The sequence below is a fragment of the Taeniopygia guttata genome, chromosome 5 (assembly GCF_048771995.1).
Source record: "Taeniopygia guttata chromosome 5, bTaeGut7.mat, whole genome shotgun sequence".
NCBI lineage: Eukaryota > Metazoa > Chordata > Aves > Passeriformes > Estrildidae > Taeniopygia > Taeniopygia guttata.
In genome coordinates, this window is record NC_133030.1 from 12489611 (window position 1) to 12504999 (window position 15389).

At 48.6% G+C, this 15389-nt stretch overlaps 1 protein-coding gene across 5 annotated transcripts in view; it reads right to left on the bottom strand.

The window, feature by feature from the left end:
• Positions 1-15389, bottom strand: part of CCDC9B (coiled-coil domain containing 9B) — a 32740-nt gene that overhangs the window by 12471 nt on the left and 4880 nt on the right. The window contains exons 1-7 of one of the 5 annotated variants that reach the window (XM_072929604.1): positions 13909-14070; positions 11543-11656; positions 11037-11141; positions 10251-10313; positions 9698-9862; positions 6359-6508; positions 544-618 (exon numbers count right to left, since the gene is read on the bottom strand). In XM_072929604.1, the coding sequence (XP_072785705.1) occupies positions 544-618; positions 6359-6508; positions 9698-9862; positions 10251-10313; positions 11037-11141; positions 11543-11656; positions 13909-13929 (693 nt within the window). In that variant the 5' untranslated portion in view covers positions 13930-14070. Of the gene's footprint in view, positions 1-543; positions 619-6358; positions 6509-9697; positions 9863-10250; positions 10314-11036; positions 11142-11542; positions 11657-12873; positions 13013-13908; positions 14135-15389 lie in introns of those variants that run through there. The other 4 variants (XM_030273734.4, XM_072929603.1, XM_012574336.5 and 1 more) reach the window with 4 other exon arrangements.

Here is a 15389-nt window from a genome sequence, read left to right on the forward strand (position 1 = left end):
TGTGCTCCATTAATTAAAGCATCTGCAGGCTCAAGGGAGCCAGCATGTCTCCAGGCTTTGCATTAAACAGTCAGTGGGAAGGCCTGTGCTTTAATTTACCTCCATCCTACTCAGCTCCTGCTGAAGTGAGGAGCTGTAGCTAATACAGCCTGAGCTTTTCAATCCACAAGGAAATGGTTTTGAGACAGGAACCAGCCAAAGCTGTGCTGCCACAGGGGTGAGCATGTTACCCTTCCTAACATCCCTATGGCTGTGTGAAGGGCTTGAAGCAGCCATGACAAGGTGTGGAGGCAGGTCCTTGTCACCTTTCCAGTGCTGCTTGCTCCAGGTGTGTCATCTGCTCAGCAAAGCTTTGGATGATGAGAGTGATGAACGGTGGGAGCCGTGTCAGAGCACAGTGCTGCTTCACAGAATTACAGGATGGTTTGGGTCTCAAGAGACCTCAAAGGTCATCTTCCTTTAGGACTATGGTGGGAAGGCACATTCTACTGGTTTCCTCTTCCAAGACAAGGGTCCCCACAACGGGACATGGGCTCCACTCACCTTCCGGCTGTGCTCACTTTCTGGGCCTCTCTCACTGTCTGATCTCCTCTTCTCTGCTGTTCTCCGCTCTTCTCCCTGCAAGAGAACACACACAGGAATTATTTCAAGGATTAAGCACGGATTCGTCACAGGAGAATCAGGACCTGTACCTATGCCAACCAGGACATATAAAAACTTCTCAGAAAAGATCAGCAAAAGAGGAAGGATTGTTTCTGGGGCCCCAAATCAAACTGAGGCAGAAAAAAAAGAAGTTAGAAAGCAAGGGATGCATGAGAAAAGAATTCCCAAAGGTCCCTCCTTCTCCCAGGCTGGAAGCAGAGTGGTGTCCTGCATGGTCCTGTTTTTTTCCAAGGCAGACCAAGTTTCAAGTACCTTTACAGATTTCGGCCATTTTAGAATTCCACTGTACAAGATCTGTGAGCCTATCTGAGGTGCAGCTACAACCCAGCATGGTCAAACTAGGAGTGATTTTAGTCCCTGGCAAACATGGCGTCCTTCTACCACAATCCATCTCTGCTTCCATGGGGTTTACCCATGCTGCCACCAGATTGGCAAGCTCTGCTCTGGAGTTGAATATCTGGTGTTGATATTCCCCAGCCTGGCAGGAGGTGACAATCAGCTTCTATTTCTTAGTGAGCTACAGACACCAAACATGGGCCAAGCCAGGGGTTCTCTGTCCCCACATGGGATGAATAATCAAGACAGAGCCATGCCAGAGGCCAGGGTGGGACTGCAGTGGGTCTTAACAAAACAGTCTACAGAGCATAAAGATCTTTTAGGAAAGGCTTCCTTCCTGGTTGGACAGCAACAGGGCTGTGGCTGTGGGGGGCTGAGCTTGTCCTGCTGCCATTTTGCAGTGCCAAGCAGAACTGAAACACAAAGAGGAACGTGGCAGCACAAACTGCCAGCTCAGCCCTTCCAGAAAGCGGCAGCATGGTGAGGTCCAGCCCAGGCTGGAAACAGGACTTTTATTCCCTGCATTCACCAGACACAGCTTTAGTTCTACAGGGAAACTTGGGATATCAGTCTTGATACCTGCAGCTCTGCCCAATCTCCTAAGGCAACTCATGCTGCTGAAGCTTGTTCACATGTATCCCATGGAATCATGCAGGGAATGAGCTGGGGACATATTTTTGGGGGATTTCCCACACATGCTAAGTCTGAGGCAGGTGGGAAGTGTGGCCATACAGTTCATGGACTGTCATTGCACTTGGTGCATGACAGTTTCACTGGACTGACTTGTAGCTCCAGCACAGATGCAGGTTTGTTCAAACAGATCCTTGGAAATAACAAGGAATATTTTAGCTACATTGTGCCGGGATTTCTCAGGGTATATGGTGAAAGATAACACTAGGGATTTATTTCAAAATGTTGCTGTGAAAACTTAAAATGCTCCCTCTGGACTCAAAGTCACCTTCTCTGGCAGCCCTGTTTGAAGAACCTTGTAGTGAGAGATTGAATGAGTCTCTGCAGTCCCAAACAGAGCATTTACTGAGAGATTAACCAGCAGAAATCTGGAAACTTTGCTCTCCCAGAGCCCTGCATCCCAGTGGCTGTCCCATTTGCAATGCTATCTCATCAGTGCCCACCACAAACCTGGGTCACAGAGACACTGCACAACCCTTCATCCTTTCACACCCTCACTGCAAGCCAGCTGCCTTTTGCCTTAATCTGCTTCTATTTTTGCTTCTCAGAGGGCACTGTGGAAAATGAAGAAGACCACAAAAATGTAGTTCTTTTGTACCAGGACAGCAGGTCTGAGCTGTGCAGAGAACAGTCAGCTTGGCTCTTGCACTGCCTCAGGAGCAGAATTCCTGTTTCCCTGCTGCCCCAGAGCTGCTGCCCCTGTTACCACACACCCAGGCCAAGAGGGAGCAAAACATGTTTTTCTTTTTCTTCCTCCTCTCTGCCCCCAAAATTAAGAAACATGACATGTTATCATTCCTAGTGTAACTGTTCCTGCGGAGCAGGAGAAGGACACAAAAGCCTGAAGCAGTCAAGGAAGATTATGCTTGTTTATCCTGAGCTTTCTGCCAAAATTTCTCAGTTTCTTAGTCCAGAATAGCCCAAGGTGGGGCCCAAGGTGGGGCAGAGCCTGCTCCAAGCCAGCCCTGGGATCCAAAATGCCTTCTGCCACTGGGTCATTCTGACTCCCTGGCACACATATTCCCAGCTAATGTCACTGTGCAGTGATGACAGTACTGATGCCATTATCCAGCCAAGCACTGGTTTGTACTAACAGTTCTCCAGAAGCTTTGACAAGCTTCCATATATCTGGGCTAGTTCAACACATTCTTTTTTTTAAAAAATAAGGACTATCAGATGAATTAAACAAACCTTTTGGTACCCACTTCTCCAGGCACATGTCAGCACCACAACTGGTATTTCTTCTTGAAGAAATGATATTTTTGTAGGAGCTTAAAGCCGTTTTTCTAATGCTCAGATTCCCCACTGGGCAGGATTTTTGAAACTAGTACATGAGAGGATTTTTTTTTTATAACTCTTTTGAAAAATCTGCCTCCTTAATTGTGCTGCCTGAAGGGAGCTAAAGACTTTTCAGCCACCCTCTCTGCCTATTTTCCCCTCCCATCTGCAATGTAAAAGCAAGTGTTTCTCCTGCCACAGGTTTGGTTCCTCTCCTCTGTAAGCACCAAGTCCGACTCCTCTGTGTTAGTCCCTGAAAGCAGCTTTTGTGTCTCTTGATTACAGTCATTTCTGATACACCATCCTGGGAAACTCTGTTAATAAAAGGACAATTTAAAAGCCCTGAAGCTCTATCAACTGCCCATTTAAAAGATGATTTGTAACCCGTTAATTAACCATTGTGCTCCACTGGTCCTGGGCTGCTGGCTGGTAGCTCTAATGTACTAATGAGCCTGAAACACTGCCAAAGCATTGAGTGGCTTTTTAGGGCTAAAAATGAAGGATTGTCTCCAGCCCTACATGCAGGAGAGCCCTGAGGCAGGTTTAGGGGCAGCCAGGTAGAGATGGGTCCCACATGTGGCACTTCCAAGCCAGCAGCAGCACTGGAGGTTGTGAAGCTGCAGCAATAGAGCAATGGCTCTGCAAAGAGACAGGATAATTTGGTGCCTTCAGCCCTGTGGGCTAACAGAGACAGGGCTAACAGAGAGTGAAAGAGTCTTTCTACTTATGGCACTGGGGCTGTCTCAGAAAAGGAGATCATGAAAGCATCTTTTTTCCCTTGAATTTCCTCTTTGGCAGCTCCTGTCTCAGCTGTGCTGCAGTCCGAGACTGACAGCATGGGGTTAGCACCACGGGCAGCAAGAATGGGAGCAGTTTTCCTCTTTGGGGTTTGGTTTTGTGGGTTTGTTTTGTTTTGTTACTTTGGCTTTTTTTCTTTATTGAATTTCATCACAAATAAAAATAGAGAAAATTTATGGTAACAAGGACACCCGTCAAATACTTTAATTGGATAAATTTGACATGTGCACAGGGGAAGAAGCAAATTTGACAGTGGCCAGGCTACTGGAGGGGGAGTGATGGATGTGATTCTTTCTCCTAAGCCTTTGTGGAAGCCCCAAAAGAGCAGAGAGCCAGCTGGGACACAAGGTAAAAAGGCTGAACCATGCTGGGGTTAATGAGAGACTGAAAGTTAATCCTTGAATTGGGGGTCCCAGCCCAGGTCTCTACCCAGCCAACATCACTGACACCCCACCAGGCTCTCCAGCAGCTGATTGATTTGGAGATGAAAATGAAGTTTCTCTTTTAACAACTGATTAAAGGATAGAAAAGAAAAAGTGGCAAGAAAATGGTGGTTTCTATGGCAGGATTAGCAGGAGTATGCCACTGGAACATGTGCTGTTCAACATGCTCATAAATGGTCTGGAAAAGGAGCTGAAGAGGGGGATGACAGTTTGCTGATGATGCTAAATCATCCAGGGCAAAGAATGTAATTTGACCGGAAAGAGCTGCAAAAGATCTCTTGACATTGAATGCCTGCATCATAAAATTACAGCTGAAATTCAATATCAGTAATACAAAATAACTCATACAGAGAAAAATGTCCCTTCTTGTATACACACAGAGAGTAATGAATCCTGAGCTATGATTAACAGTCAGGAATGAAATGTTGGTGTTACTGTGACTAGTTCTCTGAAAATGTTAGCTCAATTATTTAGGGAAAAAAAAAAAGGCAAAGAAAATGCAAACTTGTTGGGAGAAGAATAGAGAACAAGCAAGAACATTGTTATGTCACTGCGTACATCCTGGAGAGCCCGCAGCTGGAATACCATGTGCAGTTCTGGTCTACTTGTACTGAAAGAATATGGTAAAAATAACAAAAGCACAAGTGAGGACAATGAGAATGATCGGAAATAAAGAACAGTCCTCAGCAGACAAGTCTAAATAGGGGCAATCTCTTAACTTATGTGAGATTGCTGAAGGGAGACGTGAACCAGGTCGATAAAATCATTTGTGCTTTGGGAAGTGACCTGGGAATGATCTATTCACTGCTTCCTCTGATGCAGGAACAGCAAATGGAGCTGTCAGGGAACAAGGCTGAACAAGTCTGGGATTCTAAGCTTCGATGATTCTATGGCTTTAGCCAGTGCAGCCTTAGGCCCACCCTCATATGCTCGGAATCCAGATGCTTTGAGGCCAGTATGAGCAAGGTATTGCCAAAAGCACATACATGGATGCTCAGCCTCCAATTCCATATTCCATAATGAAAGATAAGAGATGACCTTCCAGGGCAGTGCATACATTTAAGAGAGCACAGGATCTAAAGCCAACATCCAGGCACTCTTCCTGCTGCTCTCTCCTTGTACAGCCCCAACCTTGATGACCTCAGAGACAACGTGCCCAGCAGAGAGCAGAAGACACTTACCTGGCACATTACAGAAGTACATTTGACAAGCCTAAGAGCAGAAACAACAGAGTCAGGTCAATCCCATTACATCCAGGAATGTTGGTGATGCCTAGACTGGAGCAGCAATGTCTGTCATGGGGACTTCTGAGGTTACCAGTGGCTCAATCAGGCAACTCATTTGAGGTTTATGGCATTCAAAATGCTGCTTGGCAGCCATGAGAAAGGAGCACCTGAGCTCCTGGAGCCTAGGTAAGCCCTGGGGAGAGGAGAAGCTGAAGATGAGTGTGGGTAGTAGCAGCAAATGGTTGGCATTATTCCAGAGAGGGGCTGCAGATGTCTCCCATCATTCATGGGTGTGTTTGGTAGCTACACCAAGTGTTGTTTTCCTACACGGTCTTTTGCTGACCCTGTCTGCTGCAGGCATTTTTTCTTATCTGTGAAAGCTTCCAAAGAGGAAAATAGCACATGCCTCTGTGTGTGTAAAGAGAAAGGTATTTGTAAAGAAGTATTTGAAATATGTTTCAAAGATTAACAAAGTTCAGCCAGCTCACTCAGCAGGTGATGGCCGGGCACAGCAGGATGTGTTTCAGAGGCAGATATTGCCCAGCTCTGTTAATGTTTAAGTCGTGCAGTGAGTCAGGAGGACACTGCTCCTGTCCCAGTCTGCTGTGTAGCTTCAAAGAAAAGCTGGTAAAAGACAAGGTGAGATTCATGCCCCATTTCTGGCAGTGCTTTCATCAATCCTTCCAAAGCAGCATCTGTTTATGAACTCAGTGTGTTTAGGAGGCTTCTAGCTTTAGCTAGGATCACAGGGGAGGGAAAAGCTCGTGGCTTTCTTCTTTCACAGGGATGGAAAGCAGAGATATGGAGATAAGCTGCACTATTAATATACAGTGTCTCCCAACATCCTGTGCCTAGGCCCTCCTCATGCCAGCAGAAGTGGATACCATGGGAAGGTTACAGGCCAGTCAGTAGCACTGTACTTACCTTTTCCTTGTTATCCATGGTGATGGCAATCTGCATCCTCCTTCCCCGTCGGAAAGCCACCAAATGGTCCATCTCCTCCTCGCTCAGGTCCGGCACTCGGCCCGGGCCAGGGAAGCTCTCGGCGCGTTTCTCGCTGACAATCCTCTTGCCCTGGAAGGCACAGGCTGAGTTAAGGACACCTCCATTAGCCCTCCTAGGAGAGTGGCCATCCCAAACTGCAAAGGATTTTGGGCTGGCAGAACAGAAAATGAGCCAAACAGTCAGACCCCTTAGCTTGTAACGCTACCACCCCACTCTAAGGGATATTACAGAGGTGTGTTTAGCTGAGCACATCAGCATGGTGGGATTTACCCTGCTCGGATAATGTGCAGCAGGAACACTGAAGGATGGTTTTATTTTAAGCTTGTGTCTGTGTCGTAGAAACAAATGTGAGGTTGTCCCCTCCTCATACAACATTTCCCAATAAAATATGAGGCTACCTTACAGCATAAGCCTAGAAGGTGGAGGAGAAGGAGAACAGTGGGGTTTCTTCTCTTCAGACTTGTCCACATAGCAGTTACTCCCCTGAAGTTTATTAGCACTTGATAATTCATTGTTTCATAGTAATTATGTGTTTGTATTTCTGGAATTATTTATTCAGCAGTGGAATACTTAAGAAACCTGATATACGAGCTCTTTGAGCAAGGGCAGTTTACCCCTCTCAGATATTATTCACAGCTGTCTGTATTAGTGTCATGACATCACTACATGGATTTACATCTGTTTCTTATTTTGTTAATGATCTTTTTTGCTGGATGATGTCCTGCCAGTGCCCTCAGCCATCAATTCCACAAAATGAGCACATCTTTTGTACAAAAATATACTCATACTTTTTCTCATTTAAAAGTATCATCTTTCAAGCCAGTCATGTGCCTTTTTATTTTTGCCTTACAAGGAAATGAGAGACTTAATAAGTTATATCCACCGTTATCGCTGATCTTTTTCTTTTCTCTTCTCCATATGAAGTCTCCTCAACTTCACCAGGGATGAAGGAACTTCAGCAGCTTCCCTCTCTAAAGGATGGTGCATTTTATTCTGTTTTCTACCCTGGGCTTTCACATTTACTGGAGTCTTGATTTAAAAGGCACTCAAAATCTCCAAGGAAACTTTAGTGAAACTTAGGAACTCTTTGTTGCTACGAAATTGTTTTTAAAAACAAAAAGCACACCCAGACCTCTGATTTGTAAGGAAGACATGCAATCAGGGCCTTTGCCATGACATGTGATACCAAGAAGCCTCACATTAACCTCATTTTCCCCTGGCTCTGCCAGGAGTGCAGATGTTAGTGAGGAGGGAGCCTTGCTGTTCACAGCCTCCAGCAGCATGACCTTTTTTACTGCTTCTCAGTCATCGGGCTTCCTAACACATGATAAATGTTTTAGGAGACACTGGAGTATTTCCAGCAGCAGAACCTCAGTCTCTTGTTTATTCATCTTTCACATCTGTATGATTTTGCTGTTTCAGCAGAGATAGTTCTTGAGTCAGCCTGATGCAGGGGAGAGGAGTGGTCTGACTCTGCCTGTCCTGTCAGCCCCAGACAAATATGCATGGTGGGAACCTTGTTATGTATTCCGTTGGGAATTTCTAGCTCTGCTTTTGGGTTCAGTAATTCTAGGCTGTACTGCTGAGATTAGAGCCTGAACTGGAAACTGGCCTGGCTCTGCCCTACCCAGACTACTGGTACGAGGTGTTTGGCATTCTAGTTAACATATTTTTTTAAATTAAAAAAGTAAGCCCAGAGACGGTTTAGAAGGCAACAGCAAGCTATTAATCCACAAGTTGTACATCAAGCATTTATTCATCTTAAGCCAACAGCTGTTCCCTAGAGCTCTTTAGTGTTTAGGTGTTGATGGCTCATCCTTTAGACATGTAACAGGGTCACAGACACCTCTTGCCAGGGAGGTCTGGCACTGGGAGGATATTTGAAGGTGACTTCATCACTTGCTGTCTGAGAAAGTCCCTCATGAGACCAAACACAAAGAACCTTGTGCCCAAACACCTTGAGCACAACAGAAGCCACAAAGAACATCACTGGATTACAGGAAGGTGACACCATCCCTGGGCTACTGGATGTTAAAAGGCATGGTGTGAAGGCTGGTGTGTTGGCAAAGCCTTTAAAACCTGCATTTATTGAGCAGATGGCAAGGAAGACTCAGAGGAAATACAGCTATTTAAGAGAGATGTGGTAGCTAGACACATACAGGCTGGGAGACAACCAGATTTTCTGTGTAATACCCTTTACCACTCCTTCCCTCCTTTCTTCCCTCCCTCCCTACCCATTTTGCTTCTGGCTAAGCTGCCTTGCTTGAAGGCACATTCTTCTCAATGTGTCTGCTGACATGTGTCTTCTTTCCTTGTTTCCTATTTTAACAGTCTGGGTGGTCTCCTAGCCTGCTTGTCCCACGCTGGGAAATCCTGGTCCTTGGTGCCCCAACTCCCAGAGTGAGAGATGTCATATGAGGAGAGCACCCATGCAGAGCCAAGAGGGACAGAGAGCAGGTTTACAGCCACAGTGCCCGGCAGAGCCAACTCCTCCCCTCCACAGGGCTTGTCCTGGGTCATTCCCTGCCTGAGATCTGGGACTGGCACCAGCTCTTTAGCTTAGTCAGAACTGCACTACTCCCCATACAGAGTCACTGAAAAGTGAGATGTGTCCATCTCATGTCTGAGGCATGCCTCAGATTGCAGAGGCAGTGTTAAAAATACTCATCTGAGGTGTGCCAGGAAAAAGAACAGGGGAACAAAGGAAACCCCTGGACTTCTGTCCAGTTTGTGAAACTTTCCAGCTGGCTTTTCTTTAGGGAGTCTTGCTTGGCTATGATTTAGGTTATTGAGGGTTGGATGTGAGTGGTTTTCTGCACAGCCGAGGATCTCTGGTGCTGGGACCTTGCAGTGGTCACAGGAAAGATGATGGTGCCTCATTCAGTCACACCAGTGTCACCAAGCAAGTCCCTCTTTCCAGGCACAGCAACACAGTTTAACACCAGAGTGGCCCAGGAGGGCAGTAAGGTGACTGATCCCTCAGAAAGGGAACTGATTCCACCAGGCTGGGTGGAGGGTGTTGCTGAGGGGGTTAGCAAGGCCTGAGGGCTGATGCCTGGGAATCAGCTATAGAGAGGGAAGCATGTGGTAGCTCTGAGGTTGTGCTGAAGAACTGCAAAATGAGAGGAAACAAACAGTAAGGGAATAATTCCCTTTGGATGTGGTATGCTGGACAGGAAGCTCAAGTGAGAGGCAGAACAGAAGCACCTTTGTAAGTCAAGAGGCTGCAGTGTAAGAGCAATCCTCTTCCCTACTCACCTTTGCTTTGTTGTCCATGGTAACAGCCAGCTGCATCCTCTTCCCCATCCTGAATGTGAACATATGATCTGCTTCCTCCTCCTCCTCCTCTTCCTCACTGCCAATGCCAAATGCAGGGCTTGTAGGACAGGGGCTTCCCCATTTCTCACTCACCACCCTTTTGTCCTGGAAAATGAACCACTTCCATTAGCAAATCCAGGCCCTTAACCCAGGGATGTCTGCCTTCCCCAAACACACCTGCACACAAGCGGGGAGGCAGCTACAGAACAGACAGCCCTTGCCCCCAGGAAGTTCTCTGTGCCCAGCACACTGTTGTGACATTCCTGGGGAACAAGGGCCTTGTTGTCTGCTCAGCAGCAAAACCCACAAAGACAACAGGGCTGAAAAATCCTTCGCACTTACAAATCTGACATTTCAGACTAAAATGCCAGAGTTATGGGAAAGAAATGCCATCCTCATCTCTTTGTGCAGCACACTGAGTTAGCTTGGGAAAGCCTAAATCCTGCTGAAGGTGGCCTTGGAAGCCAAGTGGATGGCTGAGGGTGGTGCTCACCATTGAGAGGGCTGGGCTATCTTGTCCATAGTGTTCAGTCTGGGTAATTGCATCTTTCAGGTCCTGTATGAGAGAAAAATGTGTGCAGCAGCGCACCCTGAGAGAGGCGAGGGCCGTGCCAGGGTGGGAAGGGAGCAATGCACTGGCCTGGATCCAACAATCCGGAGTGCTGAAAGCAGGGTGGGCTGGCTCAGCAGGCCCTGCATGAGCTCTGGCAGAGGAGTTCACCAAGGGGTTAAGGCAGGACTGGCTTCCCAAGCCCCATGCTGCCAGGATGGGTGGACAGAGCTTATCAGATTTGGTCCAGTTAGGAAGGAAACCTGGGACTCACAGCCTCTGGCCCAGGGCCACTTGCTTTGCTCACTCCCAAAGCCTAAGGAGACCATAAGTTTTCCCAGACTATGGCATTCTCAGAGGCACTCCTGATGCCTCCAGTGACACACACACACACATATACCTGATACACTCTGTCTACATAGTTGCAGTGATGCTGACACCTGGGACCTGTCCAGGGCTGAGTGTGCCTGTTCACACAGCCAGTCATCTGCCAGTTATCTATTTGTGCATGGGTAGAGGTGCCTGGGCATGGCTGGAAACTTATGTGCAGCACCTAAAATCACTCTAATCACACACTTCTGCAGAATTTACCCACACTTTTCAGGGCTTAGGATCTATTTCCTGTGCCTCAGAGAACTTTGTTGTGGATAGTGTCTCTCAGAAACGCCACTTTGCAGCAGCAGAACTGGAGTGAGAGCTGGCCCGTGGTGAAGGAGAGGCACCACTTACATTGTGAGCTTTGGTGATGGTAATAGTAAGTCCATCCTGCTTGGGCCTCCTGGAGGTAACAGCCATTCCCCCCTGTTCCGCTCGCTTTTTGTCCTCTTCTATTTCCTGAAACACAGACATCCCCTTATCACAAGCCTGTACCTGGATGCTGTTCATTTTCCTGTTTAATTCTGCTAAACAAACCCACCTCCACCTCTAAGAGGAAGTAGGTCCCAACTTGTGTCCCAGTTATGGGATGCAGACTGAGGAAGGTGGCAGTGGACAAGGAGATGCTGCAGCAGTGTCTGTGTCAGTGTCTGTTCTCCGAAACAACTCAAGACTTGTAGTTAAAAGCTAAGGTAAAGTCCAAGCTAAAGGCAGAGCTCTGCCCACCTGCTCTGAGTGTTTCCAGTATAAACATGGTATCTGTGTAACATATTCATTCTGACTGTGCTGACAATCTTCTTTACACTGTGAGTTGAGGACCCCAAATCAGAGCTGGGGAAGGTAAGGACCTGCAGACTCACCTGGTACCTTCGTATCAGCGCTTCATTTTTTTTCCGCAAAGCCAAGATTTTCTTATCAAGTTCAACATCTTTCTGCTCTTTCTTCCTTAACACAGCATCATCCACAGCAGTATCCTGGAAAAACAAGGAGCAAAGCTCTTCTCAGTCATCTTACCAACAGTATGAAACCTGTTTCTTCTGTCTGGACAGGGTGGGAAGTGAAAGAGTCTTTCCCCATCACTTCTCCCAGACTTTTTCCTGACAGAATTCACCTTTGCCTTTCTTACAATTTTTGTTCAGCAATGAGATAGTTTGAGCAAAGCGCTGCTGCCCCACTTTGATGGCTGTCAGTGGGCTCCAGAGTTAACATCCTGCTTATCTGCATTCAGTACATGATCCTCACCTTCGTGTATTCTCGGGCACGGAGGAGGCGTGCTGGGTGTCAGACATCAGTGAGCAAAAGGCAGCAGAACCTGCTCATGACACACACCACAGCTCCTGCACCAGCCCATCCCCACTGGCATCCCCCATGACGGGTATCTGATCAAACAGCACCTGCCAAGGGCTGCTCCGCCAGGACACGGGGATACAGGCACACATCTGTGTCCAGGTGAGACAACAAGAACATTTAAACTGCCTCCACACATTCTTCTGCTGGACAATGGGATTTTGTCAAGATCTGTGGAAAACAAATGGTATTTCCATTGCCATTCATCATCAAGTATGCGACAGGTGAACAGATTGCTTTTGTGGGTGGATATAGTTCCATGGGCATTTTGCAAGGCTGATTAAAGCCAAATTCGGTGTTTACCTGAATAGAAGCTGTTCTGGGAGCATTAAATTGGCAGGTTCACTGTTTACCGAGCTCTGGGGTGTTGGCTGCTGAGGGTGGGATCAAAGTGGTGCATGCCCTCAAACACACCCCTTTCATCTTTAGATTCTTTTGAAGGGGAACTGGCAGAGCTGCCAGCTTGAGAAAAATTTTTAAATTCCTGCAGAGGTTGTATTTGTGGTCTTCTCTTTTCAAAGCAAAAAATGAAAAAGGCCTGTCAGGCTGTTCTCCCTCTGCCCATTTGTCAGCATTTTTGTCTACGCTGCAAGACGGCTGGTGCCGGGGGAGGGGGTCCTTCCATTTCCAGCTAGAAACAAGTCACTGGGAGGAAAGTTTGCTGGTGTTCAGCACTTCTCCTCCCCTTTATTAACCATGCCATTAAGGTGTTTCTCTCTGCACAACCTATTTCAGCAAATGCTGGGAGCTGTGGGCGGGAGGGGTCGCTCACCCGCACACCCGGGCCCCGCGGCCGAAGCGCTGGGCAGCGTGTGGAGCCCACGCTCAGCTCCCAGGGGCTCACCCATTGTCTGCTTCAGCCCAGTCAGCGTTTGCTCGTCAGCTGCCGCCCCGAGCCAGCCGGTAACAGGGGGCCGTGCCTTCTCCACCGTTTCTGGAACGAACCCGCTGCCCCAGCCGGTGCTGGAGCTGATGCTCAGGATGGAAAGTGGCTCCACCGTGCCCTCCCCAGAGTAAAGCTCTTCCGGGGAGCCAAGGTGCCCGTATGTCACCGCGACAGAGAGTTATAAATGGCTTTGGCAGAACAAACGTGCGATGGCTTTGAATCAGCAATCAGCTGAATCCAAAGCCTCCCCAACAGCAGGGCATAGCCACGGAACGAGAGGCCTCATTCTATTCCAAATTAAAATGTCACAAAAGGAGAAAATTGAAAGCTATCGGCTCTAGGCTTCAGTTAAATGACGACATCCCGTTGTGTCACAGCCCCTCTCCTAAGTGGCACACACACTGTCTACGCAGCTCCTTGGGGGCTGGAGGGACACCTCACCCCAGACTGTCTCTGCGTACAGTGTTTTCGCACACACTTCTACGATCGCCTGCTTCTACAGCAAGACCTCGGAGACAGCCGGGTTGGGAAAGTGTGAATGGCAGGAGGTGGGGGGAGGGAAAGGGGACAGGAGCGGCCCGTACTAACACTCTTCTGCGTAAGCAAATGTATCCGCTCTTTTTAAGAAATGTCCTCTTCCTTGACAGCTGCGGCTGAAGCCCTCACCAGCACAGGCACCATCCAGCAGCGCCTGCGTTTTTGTTTGTTATGTGCCTCCTGGGAGGCACCTTGTTCTGAGCCAGCCACCACAAACTGCCCCGGCGAGGGATGTAACCCCCGCCACCAAAATGCGCTCCCCCCAGCACCCCCTCCCAGTGCGGTACGGCTTGTTTGCTCCCCGTGCCTGCTGGCAGCCAGGCGAGGCAAGAAAACAAAGCGACAGCCGCCGAAAGGCCACCCTGAAGGAAGCGAGTGCAAGTCCTTGCGTGGCCTTTTGGGGTGAGGGACCCCAGCGCCCCCGCCCCTCCCGGGCCCCGCGCAGGCAGCACTCACAGCTCGGTGCATGTTGGACATCGGCGGCGGAGCCCGGCGGATTCCAGAGCAGAGCTAAAAGAGGAGAGCCATCAGACGGCCTTTCTCAGCACTGGTTGCACAGCATACAAGATCATGTTTTGATTACAAAAGCCTCGTCTGGGCTCCCAGCCAAGAGCACTGGCTGCCTAATATACCAAGCACAGACAGGGTTTGGAGTGCCTGTGTCCTCCTCTCCAATCTCACTCTCTTTTTAAAAGAAACACTCCCCCTTTCCCCCCCTCCTGACTCCTTTTAACTTCCTGATGCCACAAACCCTCGTTCAAAGTGGGAAAAGCCGGGTGAACAATGACGGATGGATCAGGCAAACAGCTTGGCTTCGCTGTGTGGCCATTCACGGGGTCGTGTTGTTTGTTATGCATGGCTGGCTCCACGCCTGGTGGGCCGGGAAATATCAGGGGTCCTGGATGTCTTGTGAGTGTGTGTGCACGAGCCTGCATGGGAAAACATGGATCAGATTTGCCTTTTTCTGTTTAATTTCAGTATTCTCTGGGAATGATTTCCCCACTGTTAAAAGTGGGCCTTTCTTTCAGGAAGGAGCAGAGGAGTGCTGTGGATGGGCATCACCAGCTGGCAGCAGGACTAGCAGGAAGCACACAGCCAAAGCAGAGGGACTACTGTAAGCCCCTGTCTGAAAGCTGCCAAAACAACCCTCAGGATAGTCACAAGTAGCAGCAGGGCTTTGAGGGAGCAGCATTCAGCTGCTTCATCTTGAGTCACCACATGAACCTTTACCTCCACGACAGGATATCCTGAGTTGGAAGGAACCCACAGGATCGTCCAGCCCAACTCATGGCTCTCCCCAGACACCACAACAATCCCACCCTGTGCCTGAGAGCATTGTTCAAACCCTCCTTGAGCTCTGGCAGCTTTGGAGCCATGACCATTCCCTGGGAAGCCTGCTCAGTGCCTGACCACCCTCTGGGGCTGACATCCTGCCTTACCCTCCCATGACACAGCTCCAGCTCTTCCCTCGTCTCCTGTTCCTGGGCATAGAGATCAGAGATCAGAGCTGCCCCCCACTGGCCCCCACTGCAGACCCCAATGGGTCTCCTCCAGGCTGAACAAACCTCAGCCATGTGTCCTGGCCATGTGCTACATTCTCCCTCAGCACAGACTGGCTGCCCTCTCCCTTCATCCTAAGGGACACAGATTAAGTGTGAGGCAAACAGGAGATGGAAGCACACCAGGGAATGTTTTGTTGCCCAAGGACTGATGCACAGCCCCACCTTAATGTGGGCCCTGATATGTTCATATGGTAAAAAAACGAAGCTGGTCCACTGCTGCCAACTGTCATTTGAGCAGGTCAACTCCTCACAAAATCTGAGAAGACTGACTTGAAACCTGGAGCAGTTTAAGGGAGATCTGCCAAAGACTTTGCAGAACTCAGAATCTGGTCCCTTCTTTGCGCATGACTTGGCCATCACGGCTAAGGCACTAAG